The 26,770-nt window shown below is 39.4% G+C and overlaps 1 protein-coding gene across 1 annotated transcript in view; it reads right to left on the reverse strand.

The window, feature by feature from the left end:
- LOC124777342 (transcription termination factor 3, mitochondrial) overlaps positions 1-19,950 on the reverse strand; it is a 51,714-nt gene extending 31,764 nt beyond the window's left edge. The window contains exon 1 of the mRNA XM_047252706.1: positions 19,420-19,950. Coding sequence (XP_047108662.1) covers positions 19,420-19,904 — 485 coding nt within the window. The 5' untranslated portion in view covers positions 19,905-19,950. The remainder of the gene's footprint in view (positions 1-19,419) is intronic.
- Positions 19,951-26,770: the final 6,820 nt, after the last annotated feature.

The raw sequence follows: 26,770 nt of genomic DNA on the forward strand, positions 1-26,770 counted from the left end.
GTTCTAGGCTAAGAGAGAAATTAGACAAATATTTTACCGAACTCTTCACACAGTGCCTGAAACAAGCTTATTTTCTGTTTAATGGAACATTTTATGAACAAATCAGTGGAGAAGCAATGAACAGGCTGTTACCGCCAGTTACAAGAACTTATACATGGATAGGCTTACCAAATTTTTTTTACGTCCAACACAGAACATATTACCATATTTTTTTGGGTCCAACCCAGGGCATATTTTTGAAATTACTTAAAAGTCTTAACAGTTTGTTCAAACATTAACTTTATTTAAACAGATATACTTTTCACTAGACGTGACTCTCTTCAAAAATGGTTTGTTTCCTTTAATTACATCATACAATTCACAACAAGAAAGTTATATTCCTGTTCCAGGTTAACACTTTATACACATAAACACTTTCTTTTGCCCACTGCAGAATGGTGAGACAGGAAAGAAATAGAGATAAAATCATGAAAAACATGTAGATGAGTTACTTCTCACACAAAAACAATGTAAACACAATGCACCTGTTGTGTTGTGAACTGACTAAGTAGAAAGTTATGATGAAACCTGCAGCTATACCTCTTCATTGACATCATCACTTGCTGCAAGGTCAACCGAGACAAGCACAGCTGAAAGAGAATGTTTAAAAGCATGAAGTTGAATATACAAGTCAGAAATTTAAAAAAAAAAATCCTCACCAGTCATAAAATTCTTAAACCTTGCACATTTTTGCAACTCCAGACATTACCCTGGATAGAACTAAAAAACCAGGACTGCTCAGTCTAATCCTGAAAGTATGGTAATGCTATACATGGAATATCCTGAGGCAAAGGCAGTAGATCCTATTAAGTTCATGCCAATACATTTCCACTGTTGGAATAACACACTGATGTCATGTGACTTGAGAAATATAAAATTTTTGTCAGCTGTATTTTGTGCATTTGAACTGCCTTTTTTATATCAAACTTATAGAGCTACACTCAAAAATTGTGACATAAATTGTTTTCAAGAGAAACTGGTACTAGAGCAATAAATCAATAAAAATGTTGCAGCTAAAATCTACAGCACCAGATGGAAGGCATAATTCCTAACACAGAACTTGATTGGTTAACTGTCCTATGCTGGTCAATATCCAACAATTTACTTTTAATTCCTACAGAAACACACCATCCAATACAGTTCATTCCCACCAACAAAGGGAAAAGTTAGTTGTTGTTGTTGTTATTATTATTGTTGTTACTGTTATTAATCATATGGTAATTTACACTTCACTTTAGAAATGAAAATAAAATATGTACATAAGTTACAAATTTACCAATGTTTAATAAACATAATTGATCACATCTGCTGTAATGTCCAAGAAGGCCAAGGGGCTTCCAGGATATGAATTTTGAGGGCATTCTTCAGCAATATGTCTGTCAACCCACCTTAGAACAGCACAGGTGCACTCCACAGTGCTAACCTTTCCCCATCTGTATAGTAGATCACTGCATGTGCCATAGTTAGTATGGACCCCACTAGGTGCACTCCATGTTCTACGGGGAAGATCACGTTGCTATGGTTTGTTGTTGAGTGGGAGAAATCTATGAAGCTTATTACATCCAAGCTAGCAAACACAAAGGCTGAAGTTATGGTTCACCCGGTTGCTAGCTGTTCTGGATGCCTGGAGTGGAGTCTTATGAACTGGTAGCTGAGGTGGTTATAGATTTTCCTATATCTCTTCAAAATGGTTAGGTGGTGCAGTACAGCTCAGGGTTGGTAACCAGAATACCGGAGTGGTCTTAAGTGTACTGCTAACAGTCTGCATTGTTTGATTAAGTTGTGTCACCATCTTTGTGTGGCTGCTGTTTATCCAGACAGGGCTGCACTATTCTGCCCCTGAGTAGACAAGGCCAAGAGCTGCTGATCGTAGGGTTGAAGCTGCAGAGTCCCATGTTGTAACAAGCAATTTTTGCATATCATTTATTGAAATCAGTTTAGTTGCCATCTTTATTAGATGCTGCTTAACTGACAGTGTTCAACCAAGTATAACTCCAAGGTACTGAGGATGTTTGTTACAAGCCAGGCAATTGCCTTTGAAGTATATGTCCAGTTGACTAGGATATTAGTCCAATGAAAGCCATTGTTAAGGGACTTCTGGTCACTAGTGGCATTGCCTTTTGTTACCTGAAATGTCTGTCAGTCAACATATTGTAAAGAAATTGAAAATTAGTTATGTTTAAGATGAACAAGCCTCCTAAAAGCAAGTACATACTGCTTTCCATGTCAAGTATCTTGTTTTAAGTAAACACACTATTATAAAAGTCAATGAGTGGTGCATTAAACAGTAATTACATATACAACTGATACAGTCTATAAACCAGCTGTCTCCAAACACTGCCTGAAGTATTATCACGAAGTAACAAGATTAGCAACAAAGTGCAGATTCCAAGCCTCTTTGACAGCATAATCAATGGGTCTACTGAATAAGACTGTCAAAGTATTTGGTAAACAGGTCAAATAAAGCAATGCTTTACACTTGACACTTAATTCATCTCTAATATCAATAACGATACATGTTGCACAGGGTTGTATCTCATGGAATGCAGATGTACAAATTATTTCAAAGGATTTGATGGGTACCTGAACTGAACCACCGATATAATACAAATAGCAATACAACACAAACAACACGTCAGTCTAGTTAGAGTCACAATTGTCTGTTGATGTTCACAAAATGAATCAGATGCACATACATTTCTTACTGAATTGATTTAAAAGCAAACCACAAAATGCAGGATTTTTTAATAGCAATGTTGAGAGACAGCTGACTTATTGGTTGTATCAGATGGGTATGTTACTGTTGCTTATTGCACCTCTCACTGACCTTTAAAAGTCTTTTCACATGCCACATTTGCACGGAATTCACTGTGCACCTGCTTTTAAGAGGCCTGTGGTGTCAGACTGCTGTTATCCACTACATGTGTTGTGTGTTGCTGTCACAGCTGTCAGATTAAATTAAGTGCCAGCCAATGATGCTGTATGCAGCAGCAATGACTGTTTGTTCTTTGACTTCCTGCATTACATACTTCTTGTACTGTAATGTGCACACAGTTAACATCTCCTAATCTGTTCATTGCTCAGAGCTGTTATGTATTTGAGTGTGTTTATTCTGATAAATAAAGTTTCCATTTCATAGATTTCGAGTGTAATATTTCAAGCACTACCACTCGGCTTACTACCACTCAGCTTAATAAATACATGCTTATTAAAATTCAAACAGCCCTTATTCTAGTTGTGCCTGACAAGAGGTGACCACAACTTGATTTTAAGCACAACCATAATTTGAAAAAAATTCACAAGAACCAAGACAAACCAGCTGTATCAAGATTAGTAATACATTTACCTCCTTTCTGGCCGCTCAACTCTGTACTGTGGTTTAAGAGAGCTTCTTCTATGTTGCCATCGTGGCTTATTCAACAAAGTTTGCCCTAGTAGTGATCCAGCTCGATCACTGTGGAAGTACAGGACATCACAACTGCACCACCACCAGCAAATTTTTTTGACAAGATCAAGACAGAATTAATTCTAAGGGTCATAGCCTCACAGGAAGACAGAATTTGTCAAGTGCTGATGGAGGAGGATATTGAAGACCACAAGCTGTCACAGAACTTAAGCAACAAGGTAGAGACTGGTACTGTTCCAGATAATTTGCTATGCACCATTTGGAGCAGCTGCCTGCCACCACAAGCCAAGGCAATAGTAGCGTGATGCCCTTGCAGACAGAATTCAAAAAGCCATTTCTCCTTCTCACATTAGCACAGTAACAGAGCTGTGCAGCAGTACAACAGTGACAGCACCATTTTTGTGTGTTGATTATGACGCTACAATGGCAAAAAGGTCGATTTACTGTGTACACAAATTAAGCAAGCTGTTGCCTCAAAAGAGCACCAGCAATGATAAGAGGGCAATACCATAGACGATCAAGGAGTCATTTATTGACTAATACTATATCTGCTAATGCAGAGCATTCCATATGCTAGTACCATTGCAAGTTTGGCAGGCAGGTGTAAAACTGTAATGCATTGTGTTCCTTCCCAAACACCAGCGACCATCAGTCACAGGCACAACCGACTGCCTGTCAACGCTGCAGTGCCTGTTTCTAAGCGATAGAAAATCAGACCAATATTTGGTGGACACTTGTTCTGATTAAAGTATATTGCCACCAACTTCAGCGAATTAATGCAGATGCCGACAGCATTTCGTTTGTCAGCAATGAACAAGTCTTTGATATCTAACTACGGAACCCAATGAATGGAACTGGATTTAGGACTGTGTTGCTTCTTCGTATGGGACATCTTGGAAGCAGTAATAGCTGCTAATCTTCTGGCTTATAACAATTTACTGCCAGAGGTGGCGAACACTCGACTTGTCAACAGCACTACCAGCCTGACTAAAAAACTACTCTCTGTCGGAACAGGCCATGACGGCCCAACAGTACTGACTAACCACTATGTCATTCTCAGCCCACAGGTGTCACTGGATGCTGATATAGAGGGGCATGAGGTCAGCTCACCGCTCTCCTGGCAGTATGTCAATTTACAAGACTGGAGCCACTACTACTCGATCAAGTAGCTCCTCAGTTTGCCTCACAAGGGCTGAGTGCACCTTACTTGCCAACAGCACTCAGCAGACTGGATGATTACCCACCCAAGTGCTAGCCCAGCTGGACAGTGCTTAACTTCTGTGATCTGACTGGAACCAGTGTTACAACTGCGGCACCAGCCTGACTACTACAGGATCTTATCGCAGCACAGCAGTGACAGCAAACACAAGCGACTGACTGGAAGTTCACCTCTTTGTTACAGCAATTCCCAACTTTGACAAGACCTCCAGGCACTCCAAAACAAGTGCTACATAATGCAGTGCACCATATTAAAACTATTGATGCCCCACTAATATAAAACATGCCTACGCATTTGGCACCTGATCACATGGCTATCACTAAAGCTAAGTTTGACACCATGCTCAAAGAGGCATTATCCGACCATCAGGTGCCTCCAAGTCATCTCATCTATACCTAGTGTGTAATAAGGACGAAGCGTGGTATCCTTGTAGAGATTATCGTATGATTAATGCCAGAACTGTGCCAGACCGCTACTCGATGCCACTGTTGTGGGACTATAATTATGACTTGCGAGGTGCAACCTTATACAGTGTAGTCGATTGTGCTAAAGCTTATACCTAGATCCCAGAAGTAAGGAAAGACAACAATTTGGGTTATCTGTGGTTATGTACATGACCTTTGGCTTATGCAATGCTGCTCAGACATGGCAGTGATTAACTGATTCACTTCTGCAAAGCCTGCCACTTTGTACTGCATACCTCAATGATATTCTTATCTTTTTGGTCACTGAGAAGCAACACCGACAACATCTTACTGAAGCACTCAGAGGCTTAGAGCAGAATGGTGTGGTCTCAAACGAGGATGGATAAATGTGTGTTCAGGCAATCTGAGATTACTTTCCTTAGTCATCAGATATCTTCTGCACATCCCCTCCCATTATCAGAAAAGGTTGAAGCCATTCTGCAGATACTGGAGCAGAACACCATTAAAGAACTACACCAGTTCCTAGGAATGCTGAATTTCTATTGGTGCCATGTACAACATTAAGTAAAACTGCAGGAACCACTAACTGCAGCACTTACTGGCCTGAAGGTTAGAGGCAATACTCCAATACAGTGGACTATTGTGATGTCCTCTGCTTTTGGTGCCACAAAAGAGAGTACGGTGAATGCTGCACTTCTCACATACCATAAGCTTGACGCACCCTTAGCATTAGTGGTGTGTGTAAGTCAGACAGCTATTGGTGCCGTGTTACACCAATCTTCAGATGTCTCATGGTAACCACTTGTTTACTATTCTCACATACTGTTACTGTCACAGCAGAAGTGGAGTATCTATGACTGTGAACTTCTTACTGTGTACATAGCAGCTGAGAACTTTTGGCCGCAGATAGAAGCAAACGAATTTATCATCTACACAAATCATAAGCATTGATTTACGCCTTCAAGTAGAACAGCATCAACTGCTCACCTTGTCAGTATAATCACCTAGAACTTATAGCTCAATTTAGCACCAACATCAAGCACATTTCCAGAACTGACAATGTAGTTGCTGAATGGCTTTCATGCATAAACAATGTATCGAGTCCTTTCACAGAACTCGCATGGCACAACAAGATAACCAGGAGCTCCATAGGTTCCTAAAGATGCTACATATGCATTACCGTTGAGGCTCTTCAACATTTGTGGTGAAGGTGTCAAGCTGTACACCAATGTCTCTCAGGGAACATCTCATCCTTTCATACCAGCTGCATTTCATAGACAAACCTCCAATACCCTACATAACTCGTGTCACACTGGGGCCCATCCAACGTTTTGCCTGGTGGTGAAGATAGCCTTCACTTTTGTGTTGGCATGGTTATCTGGCTTTGATTGCCCACTGCACATTACTACCAACTGCAGCTGCTAATCTGGCTTTGATTTTGTCAGCTCACCAAGTTCTATGGATATGTGCACCATAAGACTACCAGCCATCATCCGGTGAGCAATGGCATGATCAAGTGATGGTAATCATTCCCTTAAAGCTGTACTCATGTGTCATGACATACAACTGGATGATCGCTAATTAGTCTGCAGAACACGTACAAGCGAGACAGATTCCTTATCAGTGGAACTTGGTTATGATGAAACATTATATCTCCCAGGAGATTTTATTGATGCCAGTTCTCTGCAGTCATACACTCATGACCAACCATACTTCATACCTCATCTAGGGGACAACATTGCTCATATTATCCTTGCAAAGCTTCCAGATGTGGCACACCTCCCAGTTTTGTGCATCACAATTTGGGCAACTGTCTTGCTTAATGCTACATATGGATGATGTGAAATCTTCATTACAACCTCCTTATACTGGTCCATACCACGTTTTAAGACGAGATGCATGGAGGCCGGACACTGCAGCGAATGGCAAGAGCACAACCATTTATTTCAATCACATCAAGCCAATGTACATCTTCCAGGATGCACTACCAGCATCCTCGTCTCTCACTATCAGCACCACAGACACAACTGCAACCACTGCCCAATGCAGAACTGCAACTAGGGTGCATGACTCGATACGGACATCACATGAATTTCCTTGCGTGTTTTCTCAACAACATTCCGTTTCACCAAGGAGGCTGATTTAGTGTCAGATCACCTGCTACGTACGTTGTTGTGGCTGTCAGATTTAATTATGCACCAACCAGTGATGATGTATGCAGCACAAGCACTGACAGTTTATTCTTTGACTTTTCATTTTATGTTCTTCCTGTATTGTAATGTGCACATAGTTACAGAGCTTTCCCTGTTACGAGCTAATGTTAAACACATATAGTGTCTCCTAAACTGTTCATTGCATTGAGTTATGCATTTGAGTGTGTTTATTCCAATAAATAAAGTTTCTTCATTTCACAGATCTTGAGGGTGATATTTCAAACACTACCACTTAGCTTAGTAAATACACACTTATCAATTTTGGACAGTCCTAATTATAGCTGCATCTGACAATCCTACTTTATCTTACAAATACCTAACTTTTGCATGTCTTGATTGAAATGTCCACCTTGCATTCTTCTTTAGATGGGTACCGTTGGAGGAAGAGTTTACCAGACAGTTTTTGTCTGAATCACAGTTCATTATAGGTTACGGAACATAACTCCATCATTGCCAGTTCCAAGCCCAGGGCCCCATCTCGCAAGTCATGGGGAAGAAGGAGGAGGAGGAGGAGTAACAACCTCGTAAAAAGACCTGGGTCCATCTGGCTCCAGATGGTAGCACCAAGTCAGGGCTCCTACCTAGGGTTACAGGCGAAGCCTGGCCAACGATCTCGAAGGTGGAAGAGGAACGTCGCTTCCCAATGGCAGAGAGAGTGGAAGAGCCACTGAAACATATCAGGTAGCGGCTAAACTCCATGTTAGGGGCGGCTACCAAAGGCGTCTGTGTCCCCATGTCAGGGGCGGCCTGAACACGTCTTCTGGGGCTAACAACTTCAGTTGTATAACTGAACGGACATGAGCCATCCCATCAAAATTTTTTTTAGCTCGTGGAATGGATCGCACTATAGAATCCAGATTACCCCAGGGAGACAATACCCTGTTGACCAAGGTCGACGCAAGCAGGCATTCGGATTCTGGGGGACCTGCCTGTCGGAGCTCCCAAGAACCTCAAAGAAGATTAAAACTAAAAAGACTTTCAGAATTGGAACCATAAATGTACAGACAATGATTAAGACTAGTAAACTTAAACAGGTAATAGATAAGATGAAAGAGAGAAGCATTGCGATATTAGCGATGCAGGAAACAAGATACACTGACGAAGATACAGTGGAGTCAGAAGGCTTCATAATACTGAAGGGGAAACCAGGAGTTAAAGTGGGAAAGGAAAAACATGCACCTAGATGCTTTGGTATGGAGTTCATAGTAGACAAGAGATACGAGGATGGCATAACTGAAATGAAGAGCAGGTCAGAAAGGATATCAACACTGACCTTTCAAGCAGGGAACAAAAAGTATACAATAATAAATGGACATGCACCTACAAATTACAAGAATAGAAAAGACAAGAAAGTTGCAGATAGTTTCTGGGAAGAGCTAGATGATACACAAAAAACATACCATATAGACATGTAAAGATACTTGTAGGAGATTATAATGCACAGATTGGAAGAGAGAAGCAATATAAAGGAGTAGTGGGCGAGTACCCTGCACACCAGCGGACAAACAAAAATGGAGAAAGACTAACTGAACGGTGTTGAAAACACAAAATGAGATAGATGACAACACACTTCAGGGCCAAACCGTGTAAGAAAAAGACATGGGCAAACCCATGCACCTGCCTTGGGGAATTTCAAATTGACCACATAGCAATCAGTTGGACAAATGCTAAAGAGATCATGAACACAAAGGTCAGGAAGAACACAAGAATAGAATCGGATCACTATCTTACAGAAATTAAGTGCCTTTGGATTCCAAACAGGGACAGATTGCCACAGACGAATAGAAGAACAGAAAACATAAAGGTAGACAGAGAAAAATTAAGACACAATCGATCCAGATATGAGGAAGGAATTGAATCATTCAATGAATGGGACAACATGAAGCGAAATATGATGAAACAGGCTGAACTATGGGGAAAGGAAGAAAATAAATGGAAGCACTGGTGGTGGAACAAGGAATGTGAGGAAGCAGTAGAGACTCACAGGAAAGCCTGGAGAGACTGGAGTAGCAAGAACGACCCGGAAAAATGGCAAGTTTTCATAGGAGCAAGAAAGGAAGCGGCCCGAACAATAAGATGGACCAGAAGACAGAAGATGAAGCAGGAACTGTATGAGATTGAGACCAACTTCAGGAAAAACAACAGCAGACACTTTTTCAGGAAATTCAAAAAGACTCTGATTGGATACAAGGGTAGAGAACTATTTATAAGAGATAAGAAAGGGGAGCTGGCTGTCAGTGCGAAGGAGAACTGTCGGATTTTTGCAGAGTACTTTCACAACCTGCTGAACTGTGAACCACCTGGAGGAGAGCTGGAACTGGGGACTGACATGGAAGAGAGAGAGCCATGCCCTCCAACCAGGGATGAAGTCGCACATGTCATAAGCGATCTAAAGAATAATAAGGCAACTGGAGAAGATGGTATAGCAGCCAAGATGATAAAGTGGAGAGGCAACAAAGCAATAGACAACATGACGAACATAATTCAACAGATCTGGAGAACAAAGAAGTTGCCAGAAGGATGGAAGAATGCAATTGTAGTATCAATACATACGAAGGAGGACAAGAGAGATACAACAACTACAGAGGAATATCGCTACTAGAGGTCGGATACAAAGTGCTGTCAAAACTATTGCTCAAGAGAGTAGAAGAACAGGTAGAAAGTACAGTTGGCGACTACCAAGTGGTATTCAGGAAGGGAAGAGGTTGTATAGAACAGATATTTATCCTGAAGCAACTGATAGAACATAGGGCCTTAAAAAACAAAAAGACAGTAATAACCTTCGTGGACTTCACAAAGGCATATGACTCCATCGGCAGACACACTCTTGTTAGGATCCTGAAGAACAGAGGACTTGATGGAACTACACAAGAACTCATAAAAGAAATTCTGACAGACACAAAAGCAAGGGTGAGATTCAGAGGAGCACTGTCAGAAGAATTTGAGATCAAGACTGGTGTTAAACAGGGAGATGGATTGTCACCATTGTTGTTCAATATAGCACTGGATGAAGTGATCAGGCAGTGGAGAGCAATAAACGAGGAAATGGGAATACCAAAGACCCGTGTGGGGGACAAAAAGGACAACAGGGCTCAAGTGGACTGCCTAGCCTTTGCAGATGACATAGCAATAGTAAGTGAGACGGAAGAAGATGCAAAGACACAACTCAACAACTTAAGTAAGGTAGCCAGAAAGGTGGGACTGAGGATCGCCTATAACAAGACAAAGACATTAAATATCACTGCAGACCGGGAAACACCGGAAGGCACTGTGCAAGTGGTGGACAAATTTAAATACCTGGGAGCATTTATAACAGGAAGGAACAGGGGCAAGGAGGGAATAACAGAGAGGATAAAGAAGATGAGGTCAGCCTTCTGCACGATGAGAAAGATATACAATAAAAAGAATATATCCACAGAGGCAAAGATAAGCCACTACAAGGCAACAGTGAGGAATGCAGTATTATATGCTGCTGAGACGATGACACTAGGAAGAAATGGGGCAGAACAACTGGAGAAAGGAGAGAGAAAAATACTAGGTCCAAAAAGAGATGGAGAGAGGTGATGCGAAGACCTAGGGAAGAATTGTACCAGAACATGAGAACAATACACAGGGAAAATAGACTCAAAAGGGCAAGGTTTGCCGGACATGTAGTTAGGATGAGTATGGTCAGAATGACAAAGAGAGTGTGGGAAACAACAGGGAGGACAAGGAGAAAGACAGGAACCAAGCAGGTTGTTGAATTTCGGAAGGATTGGTTAGAATTGGGGATCAAGGTCGAAGGAAAGGAAAACTGGAGGAACAAATATACACTGACCAATATGCCGGATATCAATGACAGAAGAATACAGGAAAAGATTAGAGTGTCACCAGTGGAGCTGACAGGAGAAACAGAAACTGAAGATCTCGGAAGAAAAGCGGGAGAGAAGAAGAGAGAGAATGAAGAGGTTCTGGGAGAAGAGAGGAAAATGCAGTCCACGAAGGGGCTACCCATGGTCCTACAGAGGCTGTAATGCAAGAAGAAGACGAAGAAGAAGAAGAAATTACTTGGAACATGTATGGACCAAAGGTTCTGAGCTGAATTTATGTGTGGAGGGTAGAGTGTTTAATTCGGTTCACATTATTTTTTTAGGCTTAATTTTCGGATGTCATGTAGATGTTGTTTCTGTTGTGGGGAGTGGAGAAGGTTTGGGGGGGGGGGGGGGGAGGAGGGGGGATTGCACTAGTTTATTTTGTTTGGATAGCTTCCCCTCCCTCCTCTCCCAAAGAAATGAATAATTTTTGTTAATTATCTGTTTTTTTGGATATTATGTTGGGGACAGGTACTGGAGGTGATTGTTGTGTGTTTGTCTCTGAATCACCTCAGATTTGTGTATTGGCTGACTTTGTTTGGTGAGTATGTTTTTATTTGTTCTTTTTTGTATAGTATATGTTTTTATGTGCATAACCGTGTTTTACTTATATATCAAAACTGATGTTAATGTAATTCCTTATGAATCTTTGGGTTGTATTGTTAGTTGAAGTTACTACCAACTGTTGTGACTGGAGGATACCGTGGAGTTTGTTATACCTATTTCAATCAGATTAGATTTTTAATGATAGCTGGATGTGGAGTTCTGGTTTCTAGGTATTTTAGACTTCATTTGAGCAATATAAGCAATGTGAAATTTCTGATACCAGCTTTTGGAATGATGTGTGGTTCGTGAACATTATTCTGATCTCAGGTCTTTGCAGGTTAATTTTGTTAGTATTGTAGAATTCATTTCTTTTATTTATGTTTATTGTGTTTTTTTGGATTTCCTTTGCTAGATTCTTTAGTAAGGTTTTTTTTAGTGTATTTTTAACATCATTGTTTGTCTTTGCTCAGAACCTACTAATTACTGTGGTTGTCCCATTAGATTCATGTTCTTTTTCACATTATTTTGATTATATTTGGTATAATTTTTGTTTGTTCGCATCTGTAAAATGTGTTGTCATGGTCACCATACTGTATAAGTGTGAAATGGTGGTATTCACAGATCAAAGCTGACACACAGTATCACACATTTTGGTATTTACAGACAGATTGCATAGCGAGAGAAGATTGTGTTATGCCTCATGTAAGAAGGGGAAACATTCACCAGCACCAGTCTGGATTCAAATGCGGCAGGATCATGGCCTCTCAATATGACTGCTAGCACTGTTCAGGATCTTACAACTGTGATGAGAGTAACGAATCAATAGTTTCAGGATGGCCACACTCAATACTGTTCATGATTTCGTCAGCCCAGCATAACTAGCACATGAGAGGATAGACATTGTTCACTCAGCTGTGCAGGATTGAACAGTAATGTCATGTACCTCGAATCAGGAAACTGACTTGGTCGCAGCAAGACAAGTATACACGCGGACAATGTGACAACGTCTAGGGCATCACAGACCATTAGCATGGCAACTATAGTTGGGCTTCCATTGACATGGCTGTAGTGGTGCACCCAACAACGATACTGGATACCGGAATGACAAAAGAGGTTGCAGGCCTGTGTACTAAATTGCTCACCCCCGTATACCCTCAAATCACATACGTATTTAATTGTGTATTCTTTCTATATCAGAGAATGTTTGGAGGCCTCTATTCTGACAATTAATCTCTCTGTGCTCCTGATTAACTGACCTCGACAAAGTAGTGCAAGTCCCTGGGAGCCACAATGTTTAGTTCATTTTCTAGTTCTTATTTCTGGATTACAAACTGCTCAATCTGCTGCAAAGTTCACACCAGACATAAAAAAAAAAGAATCTCTGAGCAGCAGAGAATGACTTAGGTCAATTTGCTGGGGTTTTCTTTAATACACTAATGGTCGTTAAAACTGCAACAGCAGCAATGATAGAAATGAAATTTAAGTTGTAGTACTTACACAGTATAGTAGAAAGAATACATTATTAAATTTGTGTTTTTTGGGGATTTAAAGCATGCAGAACTTTGAGGTGAAGTCCAGTGTTTGATATCACACACCACAATGACGCATGACATAACTGTGTTGTGTGATGCCAGACATAACGGTTGTACGTTGTATTTGAATTGAGATTAACTTTTGGGTTTGATATTATTAGTGAGATGTTTTGTTTATGGTCAGATATTTAACTTTCTTTCATTTTTTGTTAGTTATGTATGTGACTTCAAAGTTCACACACAGGTACCTGCATGCTGCTGTAGGTGACAACACATTGAGCACAATTAAAGTCCAACAGTTATTTGTTTTTATTGCTGAGAATATGAGTGTTGCATTTGTGTAGAAGATACGACACTAAGCAAAGGTGCTGCATCTCAGAAAAGCCAGAGGATGGTGGCATGACCACAAATGGCGTTCTATTTGGACCAGTTCTTGGTTTGTTATTCACGAGATTGCATTGATGACATTATATTCTTGTGATTGCTAGATTTATGTGTCAGCTGACTTTGTTTGGTTAGCATGTTTTTTTATGATTATGTTGTTTTACTGTAGTACATAACCTGCAGGTTTATGTGCACAATTGAGCTTTTCTTATATATCAAAACTGGTGTTAATGAAATTTATTTATGAATTTTTGCTTTGTGTTGTTGGTAATTATGTAGAATTGTGATTGGCAGGTATTGTGGAGCTCGTTTTACTACATTGGTAAGGTTAAGTTTTCAATATTAGGTATACAAGCACGTTTTGGTTTTGTAGTACTGTGGATAAGTTAACTGATCTCGATGCTGCCTTTTTCTTAATTTCAGCTATGTGTGTTGGTCTCGCCTATGGGCTTTATGTACTGTTACACACTGTACGATATTTCTATTAGTATTGGTCTTTCATGTTAAGCTATATAGGTGAATTTACCTTGCTGATCTATCTTTCATAGTTTTCAAGATTTTTTGTTATGCGAATCATCTTGTTTTTTTGTAGTGCAGTCTGTTTTAATATTTCTGTAGTGGCACCAGTATTTCAAGTTGAGGTACACAGGTCAACAGATGTTTTCGATTTGCCTTACTGTGTTTTTTAAAACTATTGTTTTGTTAATGTGGTTTTGGTGCCATTAAGCTATATTTTAGTTTGTCTCCATCCAAAACCCCACTTTCCAGAGATAGTCCCATTAACTCCAATATTTATTACTAAGAATTTGTGTGATTCTGTTGTTTTATGTTTATATTTTCCCATCATGGTTACATTTATGAAATCATGTTCACGTTGTCTCTGAGGCTTTGGGTAATGTCGCTGATCAAAGCCAACAGGTGGTACTGAATGCCCTATGTTACTCAAATTTTTCACACATACATTCAACATTTATTCGGTAAAAGGACTACAGTATAAATATCATGAAAACTGTGGCAGTAGCAAGTTAAAGTGAACATTCGTGACACAAAATCAACACAACTTGGGCTATCTTTGTTAGAAATACCAGTTTACAATATATGAGGGAAGAAATAATGACGGTGAAAGCAATTTTATTCAGTATGATTACAAACAGAGCCAGCAGCCTTCACAAAATACGTGGATACATCTGTTTCATTTTGGAAATATGTTCTCCCAAAAGCATTCAGGCTGTTATGTGCAGTGTAGTGATCTTTTAGTGACTGTTCAAGTGCTCTCTATGGTGTCCATGAGAGCACCTACGACAGCATCTTTAAATGTAATTTTATTGTTCTCACTCATATAAGAAACCTACATTGGAGTGACACTTGCACAATATTTTAAAATTACTGTTGTGTTGGTGGATAATACAGAACAGCTTTGCCCAACTAGACACAACCTAAGAAAAGTATTTATACATAACTTTCTCCATGACTGCAAACACTCATCTCCCAGTCTCTTTGATTCTGCATCCAAAATTCATCTTATCAAACCACAACTCAGGGTTCTCCATCAAAACTTCCTCATCCTGAGACAAACTTAAATGCCTGCAGAACTGCCGCCTATCAACAGCAGCTTGTGTCAGTAAATCTTGATCACAATACATGAACTCACTCAGTACCTGTATGCACATAGTTAAGTCAATTGCAAAATGGGCCCTATATCTACCCTGGTTAAAGGGGGCTCAGTAATTATTACCTACACTACATCTTCACACTACATCAACAACAACACTTGGCTACAGAGGAATATTCTACATGAATATAGGAAATGTGAGGAGCAGCATAAACAACATGGGAACTATAACCTGATATCAGCATCAATGTTTTCAAATGGACAAAGCTACAGATCACTCAGCCACAACAACCACACTTTCTTAAATTCACATTCATTGGCTTTGCCAACCCCCACGGAAACTGTCACCTTCCAACAAGCTAAACCACAGGCTAACCTACAGATCAGTCTGCGACCATGACCAGTTCTTTTTTTTTTCCACATTCAATGCCTTAGCCATCTAACCATGAACCATGGACCTTGCTGATGGTGGGGAGGCTTGCGTGCCTCAGCAATACAGCCGTACCGTAGGTGCAACCACAACGGAGGGGTATCTGTTGAGAGGCCAGACAAACGTGTGGTTCCTGAAGAGGGGCAGCAGCCTTTTCAGTAGTTGCAGGAGCAACAGTCTGGATGATTGACTAATCTGGTCTTGTAACACTAACCAAAACGGCCTTGCTGTGCTGGTACTGTGAATGGCTGAAAGCAAGGGGAAACTAGAGCCGTAATTTTCCCCCGACGGCATGCAGCTTTACTGTATGGCTAAATGATGATGGCATCCTCTTGGGTAAAATATTTTGGAGGTAAAATAGTCCCTCGTTCGGATCTCCGGGCAGGGACTACTCAAGAGGACGTCGTTATCAGAAGATAGTAAACTGGCATTCTAAGGATCGGAGCGTGGAATGTCGGATCCCTTAATCGGGCAGGTAGGTTAGAAAATTTAAAAAGGGAAATGGATAAATTAAAGTTAGATATAGTGGGAATTAGTGAAGTTCGGTGGCAGGAGGAACAAGACTTTTGGTCTGGTGAATACAGGTTATAAATACAAAATCAAATAGGCGTAATGCAGGAGTAGGCTTAATAATGAATAGGAAAATAGGAATGCGGGTAAGCTACTACAAACAGCATAGTGAACGCATTATTGTGACCAAGTTAGACATGAAGCCCATGCCCACTACAGTAGTACAAGTTTATATGCCAACTAGCTCTGCAGATGATGAAGAAATTGATGAAATGTATGATGAGATAAAATAAATTATTCAGGCAGTGAAGAGAGACGAAAATTTAATACTCATAGGTGACTGGAATTCAAGAGTAGGAAAAGGGAGAGAAGGAAACATAGTAGGTGAATATGGATTGGGGGTAAGAAATGAAAGAGAAAGCCATCTCGTAGAATTTAGCACAGAGCATAACTTAATCATAGCTAACACTTAGTTCAAGAATCATGAAAGAAGGTTGTATACATGGAAGAATCCTGGAGATACTAGAAGGTATCAGACAGTAATGGGGGAAAGAAATACAGTAGAAGAAGAATGGGTACCTCTGAGGGATGAAGTAGTGAAGGCAGCAGAGGATCAAGTGGGTAAAAAGATGGGGGCTAGTAGAAATCCTTGGGAACAGAAGAAATATTGAATTTAATTGATGAAAGGAGAAAATATAAAAATGCAATAAATGAAGCAGGCAGAAAGGAATACAAAAATCTAAAAAATGAGACTGACACGAAGTGCAAAATGGCTAAGCAGGGATGGCTAGAGGAGAAATATAAGGATGTAGAGGCTTATCTCACTAGGGGTAAGATACATACTGCCAACAGGAAAATTAAAGAGACCTTTGGAGAAAAGAGAACCACTTGTATGAATATCAAGAGTTCGGATGGAAACCCAGTTCTGAGCAAAGAAGAGAAAGCAGAAAGGTGGAAGGAGTATATAGAGGGTCTGTACACGGGTGATGTACTCGAGGACAATATTATGGAAATGGAAGAGGATGTAGATGAAGATGAAATGGGAGATACGATACTGCGTGAAGAGTTTGACAGAGCACTGAAAGACCTAAGCTGAAAGAAGGCCCCGGGAGTAGACAACATTCCATTAGAACTACTGACGGCCTTGGGAGAGCCAGTCCTGAAAAAACTCTACCGTCTGGTGAGCAAGATGTATGAGACAGGCGAAGATATAAAGTGTAGATTGGCAATGGCAAGGAAAGCATTTCTGAAGAAGAGAAATTTGTTAACATCGAGTATAGATTTAAGTGTCAGGAAGTTGTTTCTGAAAGTATTTGCAATGAGTGTACCCATGTATGGAAGTGAAACGTGTACGATACATAGTTTGGACAAGAAGAGAATAGAAGCTTTCGAAATGTGGTGCTACAGAAGAATGCTGAAGATTAGATGGGTAGATCACATAACTAATGAGGAGGTACTGAATAGAATTGGGGAGAAGAAGTGTGTGTGGCTCAACTTGACTAGAAGAAGGGATTGGTTGGTAAGACATGTTCTGAGGCACCAAGGGGTCACCAATTTAGTATTGGAAGGCAGCATGGAGGGTAAAAATTGAACCGGGAGACCAAGAGATGAATACACCAAGCAGATTCAGAAGAACATAGGTTGTAGTAGGTACTGGGAGATGAAGAAGCTTGCACAGGATAGAATAGCATGGAGAGCTGCATCAAACCAGTCTCTGGTCTGAAGACCATAACAACAACAGCCATCTAACTACAAGGCTGTGAATATATGAATCAAAATGTGAGGCCAGTGCAGCTGATGACTTGCTTTGAACATTCCCTTTGACCCATCCACGCAACTGGAGATAACCAAAGCGTCCGATTCCAACAATCGGCTTAGTCCCGTGACGTAAGACTGTTGTGGTGTGTGACATCACGATGGTGCGGAGCTTAGTGTGCGAGAGTGGCGTATTTCTGGTTGTCATTTTGATATGACTGGTGGTGCTCTCTGGTGGTGTGTTAGGTGATGTTGGTTTAGTTTGCGCGTGTGGCGTGTTTATAAGTGGTGTATTGTTGTGGTCGGTGGTTCTCTCTGGTGGTGTGTCCATGGTTAGCATGTTATGTAGCGTATGGGGTTCATTTGCGTGGTAGCGTTGCACGTGTGTGGTATCGGTGGTTACTGTGCTTTCAGTGGAATATTTTTCAGTGAGTCAACGATTTTGGTTTTGTTATGTCGACGTTATTCAAGTTTTTTTTTTCTGTTCATCGTGTGTGAATTTTGGTAAATCGGTTTGTTTATGTCTTTGGTAGGTGTGGATATGACTGACAAGGTCAACAGTTTGACCTATATAGGTCAAGGGAAGTGTTCGATTCCAGTGGATATTGTTTTTAGTTGATTTTGGGAAGGTTGTGGTCTTTTTCTTTTATCGTTTTTGTCGTTTGGTTTACTGGCTTGTGTTTATTTTTACCCCCAATTTCACTCGCTTGTTCCGTTACTTTCATTATATTTTTGGAGGAATATGTACTTGGTTTTTCGATCTATTTTTGTGTTTGTTGCCCTGTTTACGTTATGACACCATAGTCGCGACATGGGAGTAGTTGTGAATGGTCGTTTCCGACATATTGGTGACGTCACTGGTCAAAGCAGACGGGTGGAATCGGACGTTTCCGTTACACTAATTCAACATGTCAACACAGAGCTGTACACACCTCAATTAACACTATTTAATGGAATTGACTAACATTCTGCCCATGTGCCGGGAATTAATCAGCTTAAAATCGACATACCCTAATCACACTAAACCAACAATACTTTGAGTCACATGCTATTTGGGAAATTTGTTCCTTAAACGAACAATCCACGCATACAGTACACATTCCATTACGGTAAATGTCAGTGCCAATAGAACTGAAACACTGATGAGATAATTACAGTGAGACAGATCAGCAGCTAAATCTCGGTTCACTACAGAAGTTTCAGGGAACAAATCGTTGCCGTGACTGGAAATTGATACAGGTCACTTAAATAAAGGCACGAGAACTGATCCTACAGAGTTATATTACGTTTTCAGCTGTCCAAGTCAATAGTTAGGCTTCTGATTCAGCACCATAGCCCCACCTACTATTGTTAATGAAAATACATTCATAAAAAATACCCACTCGAAATTCACTGACAATTTACTCAGAATCAAAACATAGAAAATATCTTGGACAGAGACCCACAGAAGTAACTTTTACTGAAGGGAGAAGGCATAAAAAAATTTCAACATTGTACCTTATATGCTTACTCATATCTCTCTCAAAATCCAGTTGCAGTATGTACTCCGGGCTGTTTCTGCTTTTCTCAATACGATGTAAATCGACACCGAGTTTGACTAACTGCTGCAACGTCGGCGATTTGTTGACATAAGCAGCGAAGTTAAACGCTGGCTTGAAATATGGTGCGTAGGTTGAGAGATCTTCTGTACACGAATTCGAAAGTGGGTACCTAGTTTCTCCATTTACTTCAGACGGAGAATCTTCAGCGCCAGTGTCCCCATCTCTTCTATCACACACATTCAAAACATCATAAGTTGTATGTTGTTCGACTTCAGCTGAGGAAAAGCACTTGATGTTCCTTGATAAAAATGGGAGAGTGTACTTAGGAACTTGTAAACATAGGTCATTATTTTGCGAACAGCAAACTGAACACCGACTTTGTTCCACTATACATTTATATACTTTCCTATACAAACCAGTTACGCCTTTCATTTTCAACATGTACAATAATAATATTTACATCACAGATTTCTACGTGCCTTGCACCGTAGAGATATTCAACACTACACAATACAATACACAGTACCGAACATAGAGTAGGTATCATCTTTGGTTAGCAACCGATAAATCGAAGTGTGGGTGAAATTTAGTAGCTAGAAAAGGTGAAATTACTTATGTTTTGGCATCTAATGGTTTACAGCGGACACTTCACTATGCATAGCGGTGTCTACAGCAAGGGAAACCAACGTGACTTATCACAAAATCTTAAAACATTGGCCACTGTTACTAATGTAGTACAGATTCTGCAAAGGTAACCTCAATATGGAAACACAGTATCCGTTAACATCAAGGAACATAAAGATAGTCGAAAAAGTTTGTACCAGATAAGCACACGATATCGGCCATTCACAGCGCGAGAAGACTTCTTCTAATCCAATGAATAAAACAGGCGTTATAAACTTACAGTAGATGATAGAAAACTTTGAAATAAAACTTTAAAGCGACAAAAGGATATCAAATAAAAAATCTGGAGAAAAACGGCAAGTGGAGATAACTGATACACATTCCGCTGAACCCACTCAAGAAGTAACTAACCGGATGAGGGATTAGCGACCTTCCCCAGTGTAAAATATGTATTAATTCAAAAGTAGTATCAGATATAGCAGGACAGATCTGGGTCCTTTCCTTGTTTTTCTGAAAACTCTAGACAAAACTATCGGAAAGTTACATCTCATGATTACAGGTAATTCATGTATTTGTACAGTGTCCACCTTAAAAAGGGTATGAATAAAAGTCAGTTAGACAGGAAGAGAGTGAAAATAGAAACTGAAGTCAGTAATCATAGTGACAGTTTACTGGAATTAACTATATTTAAAGAAAAAAAGCTAGATGTGTACAGCACCAATTTCTCATTACATAATATGGGATCATAGATGATGTTGATACAGTTTTGACAGATAAAGAAATCTACACAGAAATACAGAATGAAACCCAGATATTAGTATCAAACAATACACACGAAAAGTTGGTACAAACCCAGAAAGGGGTGTCCCAACACTGGTAGGCAGCACCGCATTTAGGTCGCAAATATTACTCCTTCACCTAATAATCTTGAGTACAAGATGGTCTGTAGAACCATATATTACTCTAGGAATACAATGCAGGAATTGGTTAAAATATAACCATCGACCTAGCAGTGGAGATGCCATGTCAGGCACAATAAATGTGGTGGGCCACATTGAATGGATTTTTGTATGGAAGAGTCTCAGTGTCGTTTATATTGTTGCACCCCACATCTCCCCACCAACTAATGATTCCAAGCTTGCAAACACCAATAAGACATAAAACACAAAGTGGCCCAGGCTAAGATCGCAGAAGTAGTGAGAAATTCATTACAACAACAGACCACATAAGCTGAAATCTTAAATAAGCCGTTTGCATTTAACAGTTACACGAAATTCCCATCCCTAAAATCACTGGCATGGCAGTCTAGTAGCTCAAGATCTATTGGCTGCGTAATCCAGCCAATAACACAACAACAATGGCAACAACAGCAGCAAATACAGCACAGTCTACAACACCTAGAGCAACAACAGTGTAGAGACCGGCAAATGATGTGAGTGAGACTGTCAGCAACTCTAAAAACCAGCCTAAGTCACATAGCTACAACATTGCATGGCGTCAGGATTATGCACAGATGAACCAAGAAATGTAAATGCCACAATGAAGTATGAGGTATAGAGCATGGCTGTGTATCGGGTGGAAATGTGTTTGAGAATTACATTATCAACAATGGACCATGATTCACCCACAAAAACTTTGTTCCCAAGAAACTCTTACAGTGCTGTGATGCGACATTATGGCCAGTGTGAACAGCGCCATTTGAAATGCACTGTGGAACGTTTTGACATGTTGTGAAATGATGGTGTGATGGCCTTAATGGTCTGCAGGAGGTTGCTGTTAGGGCCAAAATAATCGACAAAAAATATCAATGGTATCATTGTATTGACACTGAGATCTGTTGTTTCAGAAAGGGAATGGCTCAATCTATTGAGCCAGATACAACCGTCAATTGAATGCCCCAGCCTTGCATGCGACTACAGAGCAGCTTTACCTGAAATTTTAGATGAATTTAGTCTTTATGTTGCAGTGTTTAGTCATTATGGTGGATCACCAACATTCATTTTGAAACTAGATAAACGACTGTCTTCAGTTGACATAGGTTTGTGCTCTTCAAATCTCGTTACTGATCACCAGTGGTATATGTCCACCCCAATAGCTGAGCAGTCTGCGTGACGGATTGCTGTCCTATGGGCCAGGGTTCGATTCCCAGCTGGATCGGGGATTTTCTCCTCTCAGGGACTGGGTGTTGTGCTGTCTTCATCATCATTTCATCCCCATCCGGCTCACAGGTCTCCCAATGTGGGATCGAATATAATAAGACCTGCACCAAGGCAGCCGGACCTGCCCCATACGGGGCCTCTCAGCCAATGACGCCAAACGCTCATTTCCATTTTACCAATGGTATATCATCAGCTATCCTTTGGGACCAGAAAAGTATGCTACAGAAATACACACACCTCAAGAGTATCAGTCAGCTCCCACTAGCCCTTCAAGAATGTGGAAGGTTAAGAAAGTAGAATGGGTAAAATATCAAGAATTAATAGAGAACCAGATTAAGATGCTAACAACATTGTCCTCACTAGTGGAAGGTTATTAAAAATTGTTTAGTATTATCAGTGATGCACTGATTGCATAATTTCCTACAATTAATCCACCCCACATACAAAGAGGAACATCAGCACCCAGGCGGAAAAAGAGTGACACTTTGTTCCTAGAAAGTGGGAAGTAGCTGTTAAAATATTCTAACCTCATATTCATGAGGTATAAACAATGACATACTAAAGCGAAACACACATTTTAGCAGCTAAAGAGAAATAGTTTGCATGATTACACACAGAAGATCAATAAAGACACTCCTTTGTCTGACATCCAGTCTATAGTCAAACAAAGAAGTAGAAATCAAATAAGCATCGTTGTTAAGCTATTGTAGAGAGGAATTCATTGACGGACTTGCACTCACAATGACTGACTATAGGATGCCTACATTTCAGTTATTTAATACTCACAGAGAACCAGCACAAATATTGGAAACATCATTCACTACAGCAGAGGTCAAACAAACATTGAAGCAAAGGAATAATGCCCCACCAGTGATCGATCACCTGACATATTCAGTGATCCTTAGATTACTGCGACCTGCTAAAAAACTGCTTACCGAAATATGTGATGCATTGTGGAGTACTGCTACATTTCCTATGGGGTGGAGCACACTTTTAGCTATTCCTGTCCTGAAACTGGGAAGGGATCCATATATGGCTTCTTTCTGTCAATCGATTTCCTTGTTATTTTGCGTATGTAAGACGTTTCAATGGATTATCAACACTCTCTTGGAATGGTGGCTAGAAAAATATGCCCTCTTACTACAGAGATGATATGGTTTATGGAAATGAAGATGAATCATGGTAAATCTCATGTTGTAACACTGGACATCAAACGCACATTTATAGTACAAAGATATCTAACAGTAGCCTTCCTTGATGTTAGTGGAGCATATGACAATGTGGATGTATCAGCTGTGAAGCAAAACCTCAAAATTACATGGTGTGGTTCCTCCTCCTTCTTGTAGTCTTTCGTGGGTGCTAAATTTTAGTTTATTAAGTTGGCGCGTGATGATGTCTTCGCTTTCCAGGCTCGTGTTGCATTTATTTTTATTTAAACAGGTGGGATGATTCACAAACTTCATTAAAATCTCTTGAAACAGTAATAGCAGATGTAATGTAGCTTGATATCGTGGTAAATTGTTTATTCACAAGTCTTTGTATTCGTCATTATTAAGTTTTCTGGTCAGATTACATGCTGAAAGTCAGAGAGGTGGCTGCAACATAGTCAGTGAAATTATTCAAATAAATGACAGTATCAAGGAGTATTTTTCCACATCAAATTTAGCAAATGATCGTTATCCAATAGATGGTTGGGTGCGAATTTTCTAAAAAATGAGGCCAAAGCTAGGAACGATTTTAATTGCTATTTGTTTGTTGGATATGGCATATTTCTCAATGTGTCCAGTTTCTTCACATCTGGTTTGATTCCCATAGTTGATATAATGTGACCTAAAAATTTAATTTGATTCTTACCAAACTTAGACTTTTTAAATTTGCTGTTACACTATAATCATTGAACGTCTTATATACCTTTTCTAAGACTTCGATATGTTCTTCCCATGTTTCTGTAGTGACTAAAATATCATCTACATATAACATAACTCTGTCTAGTAATTCAGGTCCTAGCACTGTATCCAAGGCTGCTATAAACACTCCACCACTTATATTTAGCCCAAAAGGCATTACCAGAAACTGGCAGCTTCTTCTAGAAAATATAAAAGCTCTATATTTTCTGGATTCCTTATCAAAATTTATTTGCCAGAACCCTGTCCTAAGTCTATGGAAGTAAAATGTTTTATACCATAAAATTTTTTTAACAACTCTTCTAAGTTCTCTGGTTGGGTTGTAACAGGCACAATAATTTTAATTTATATCTCGAGCATCCAATACGAGTCTAATGCTGCCGTCTGGTTTGCTAACAGCTAACGAAGGTCTCCTATAGGTGGTGATTTGAAGGTTCCATAATATTGTTCCAATACCTTAGGAAGTTTTTTAGATATGGCTCTTTTCTTAGACCAAGGTATCAAATATGATGACATATAAAAAGTTTTATGAGGATATATTTCCAGATAACAGACACAGCCTCATATTGTGCCTGGTTTACTTTAAAAAATCTTGATATACCACTGTAATGAATGCCTTAACTCAATCTGTTGTGTCCATAAGATCAGTAAACTCAGCTATTTTTTCATTAATAAGTTCACTGATCTATATGCCCATTGTATTTATGGACTGAGTATGCATTTCATAAGTTCACTAATCTCTATGTCCATTGTATTTATGGACTGAGTATGCATTTCATTGTACCAATTTACAATATTAGGTACAATATATCTTATATTTATACCATTACCATACTTTAAAAGACAATCCACATTGCTCACCAGATTTAATGTAATTACATTACCACAATTAGCTAATGTAATAGTACCTACACCTAGGTCTATCATAGCTTGCATTTTTACATAAAAATTCCCATCCCCACATACATGGTACTGATAATTTATTCATGACCAAGAAGTTGCACTGTATGTCATACTTCTGGACTTTATTGCTGAGCATGATCTGGAACTTAGTGAATTGAATCTGCCCTAGAAATGCGCCTGTAACATTACATTTCTGAACAGGCAATTTTGGAATCTTTCTTAGCATATTCAATTGCTTATATAGTTCATAATCTAGCAAAGATATAGTAGCACTGGCATCAACAGTAATGTGAACAGGTATATCATATATATGAGCTTTAACTACATCTTGGATTATGTTATTATCAGATTTATCCTCAACATTCTCTTTACCTAATTCGTCTTCAATCTTTTTGCCGTCATTATATCTTAGCAAAGCAACAGGTTTTGTGAATTGTCTCTCTCCTGCTGTGTGCCCAGCCTCAGAAGGCTAAGCTTGGTCGTTATAAGTTTTCTGAATTGTTAGTCCCATTAGGTGGTTCATTGGTAACATCTATTATCCTAATAGAATGATTTTGTCCTGACCACGCCTTTGATATGATAAGTTGGTCATACCTGATTGAATCACACTGACTATTAATGGTGTTGGACATCTGAGGATACTGTTCATTATTAATAACTGCAGCAGAAGGCTGCCAAGCACTCTGGCTATTATTCTGCCAATTATTTGTGTTATTTCTTTTGTTACTTTGGGATTGCCAATTACTTTGAGAATTATTATTAGATCCATATGGTTATTATTATATTTTCTTTTATGATTACTATTATTGTTATGTGGTACATAATTAGGTTGATATTGACCATTATCGTTTCTCATGCTATTAACAAAGTTTTCAGGATTATTTGGCTTGGTGGTATAACTATTATTACCATTCCCATTACCATAAACGTTCCCATTTCCAATTCTTTTCGCGTTGTTACCGTTAAATCAGTGATAGGCATTCCCATTAATATAATACCCATTTCCATACTGATTCCCTTTCGAACCATTCCCATTCCCTTTTTTGCTAAACTGATTTATATCTTCCTGTATAAGATCAATAGAATCTATTACGGACAGAAAGTATTCCAAATCACTCTCTGGTATATAAATTAACTTATCTCTAATACCAAGGGGGTAATTTAGGTTTTAAAATACGAATGAACTCTCTAGGTGCAATGGATTCATCCCAGTACCTAGTTTTATTAACAGTTTCCCAAAGTAGTCTTTTTAGGATCATAATGCTCTGGATTACTAACTTCTTTACATAATTTGTCTCATTTGCTAAACGACCTAAATTTATTAATGAATTTATACTCAAACTCCTGACAAGAACCACAGAAAACAGCAGTGTAATTTGCCCACAAAGCTGTCTTTCCTACAATGTGAGAAATCACAATCTGAATTTTGTGCCTTTCGTTCTATGTTCTTGGAAATATATTCCTAAAGCTTTTAATAAAGACTACTGGGTATGGTAAATCTTTTTCTGAAGAGTACATTTGAAACTGTTGGTTCTTAATAATACTTTTTTTCTATTTTTAGAACAGGTAATGCTGGACAAATATGTATCGAATCATTTTCTACATAATGTCTACTACTTTTCCCTTCAGCTGATTCACAAACCCCCACTGAATCATTAATGTTGTTCTCTCTATTCTTAAAGCTAACACCTCTTTCACTTCTAATGGATGTTTAGTC

The sequence above is a fragment of the Schistocerca piceifrons genome, chromosome 2 (assembly GCF_021461385.2).
Source record: "Schistocerca piceifrons isolate TAMUIC-IGC-003096 chromosome 2, iqSchPice1.1, whole genome shotgun sequence".
In the NCBI taxonomy this organism is placed as follows: domain Eukaryota; kingdom Metazoa; phylum Arthropoda; class Insecta; order Orthoptera; family Acrididae; genus Schistocerca; species Schistocerca piceifrons.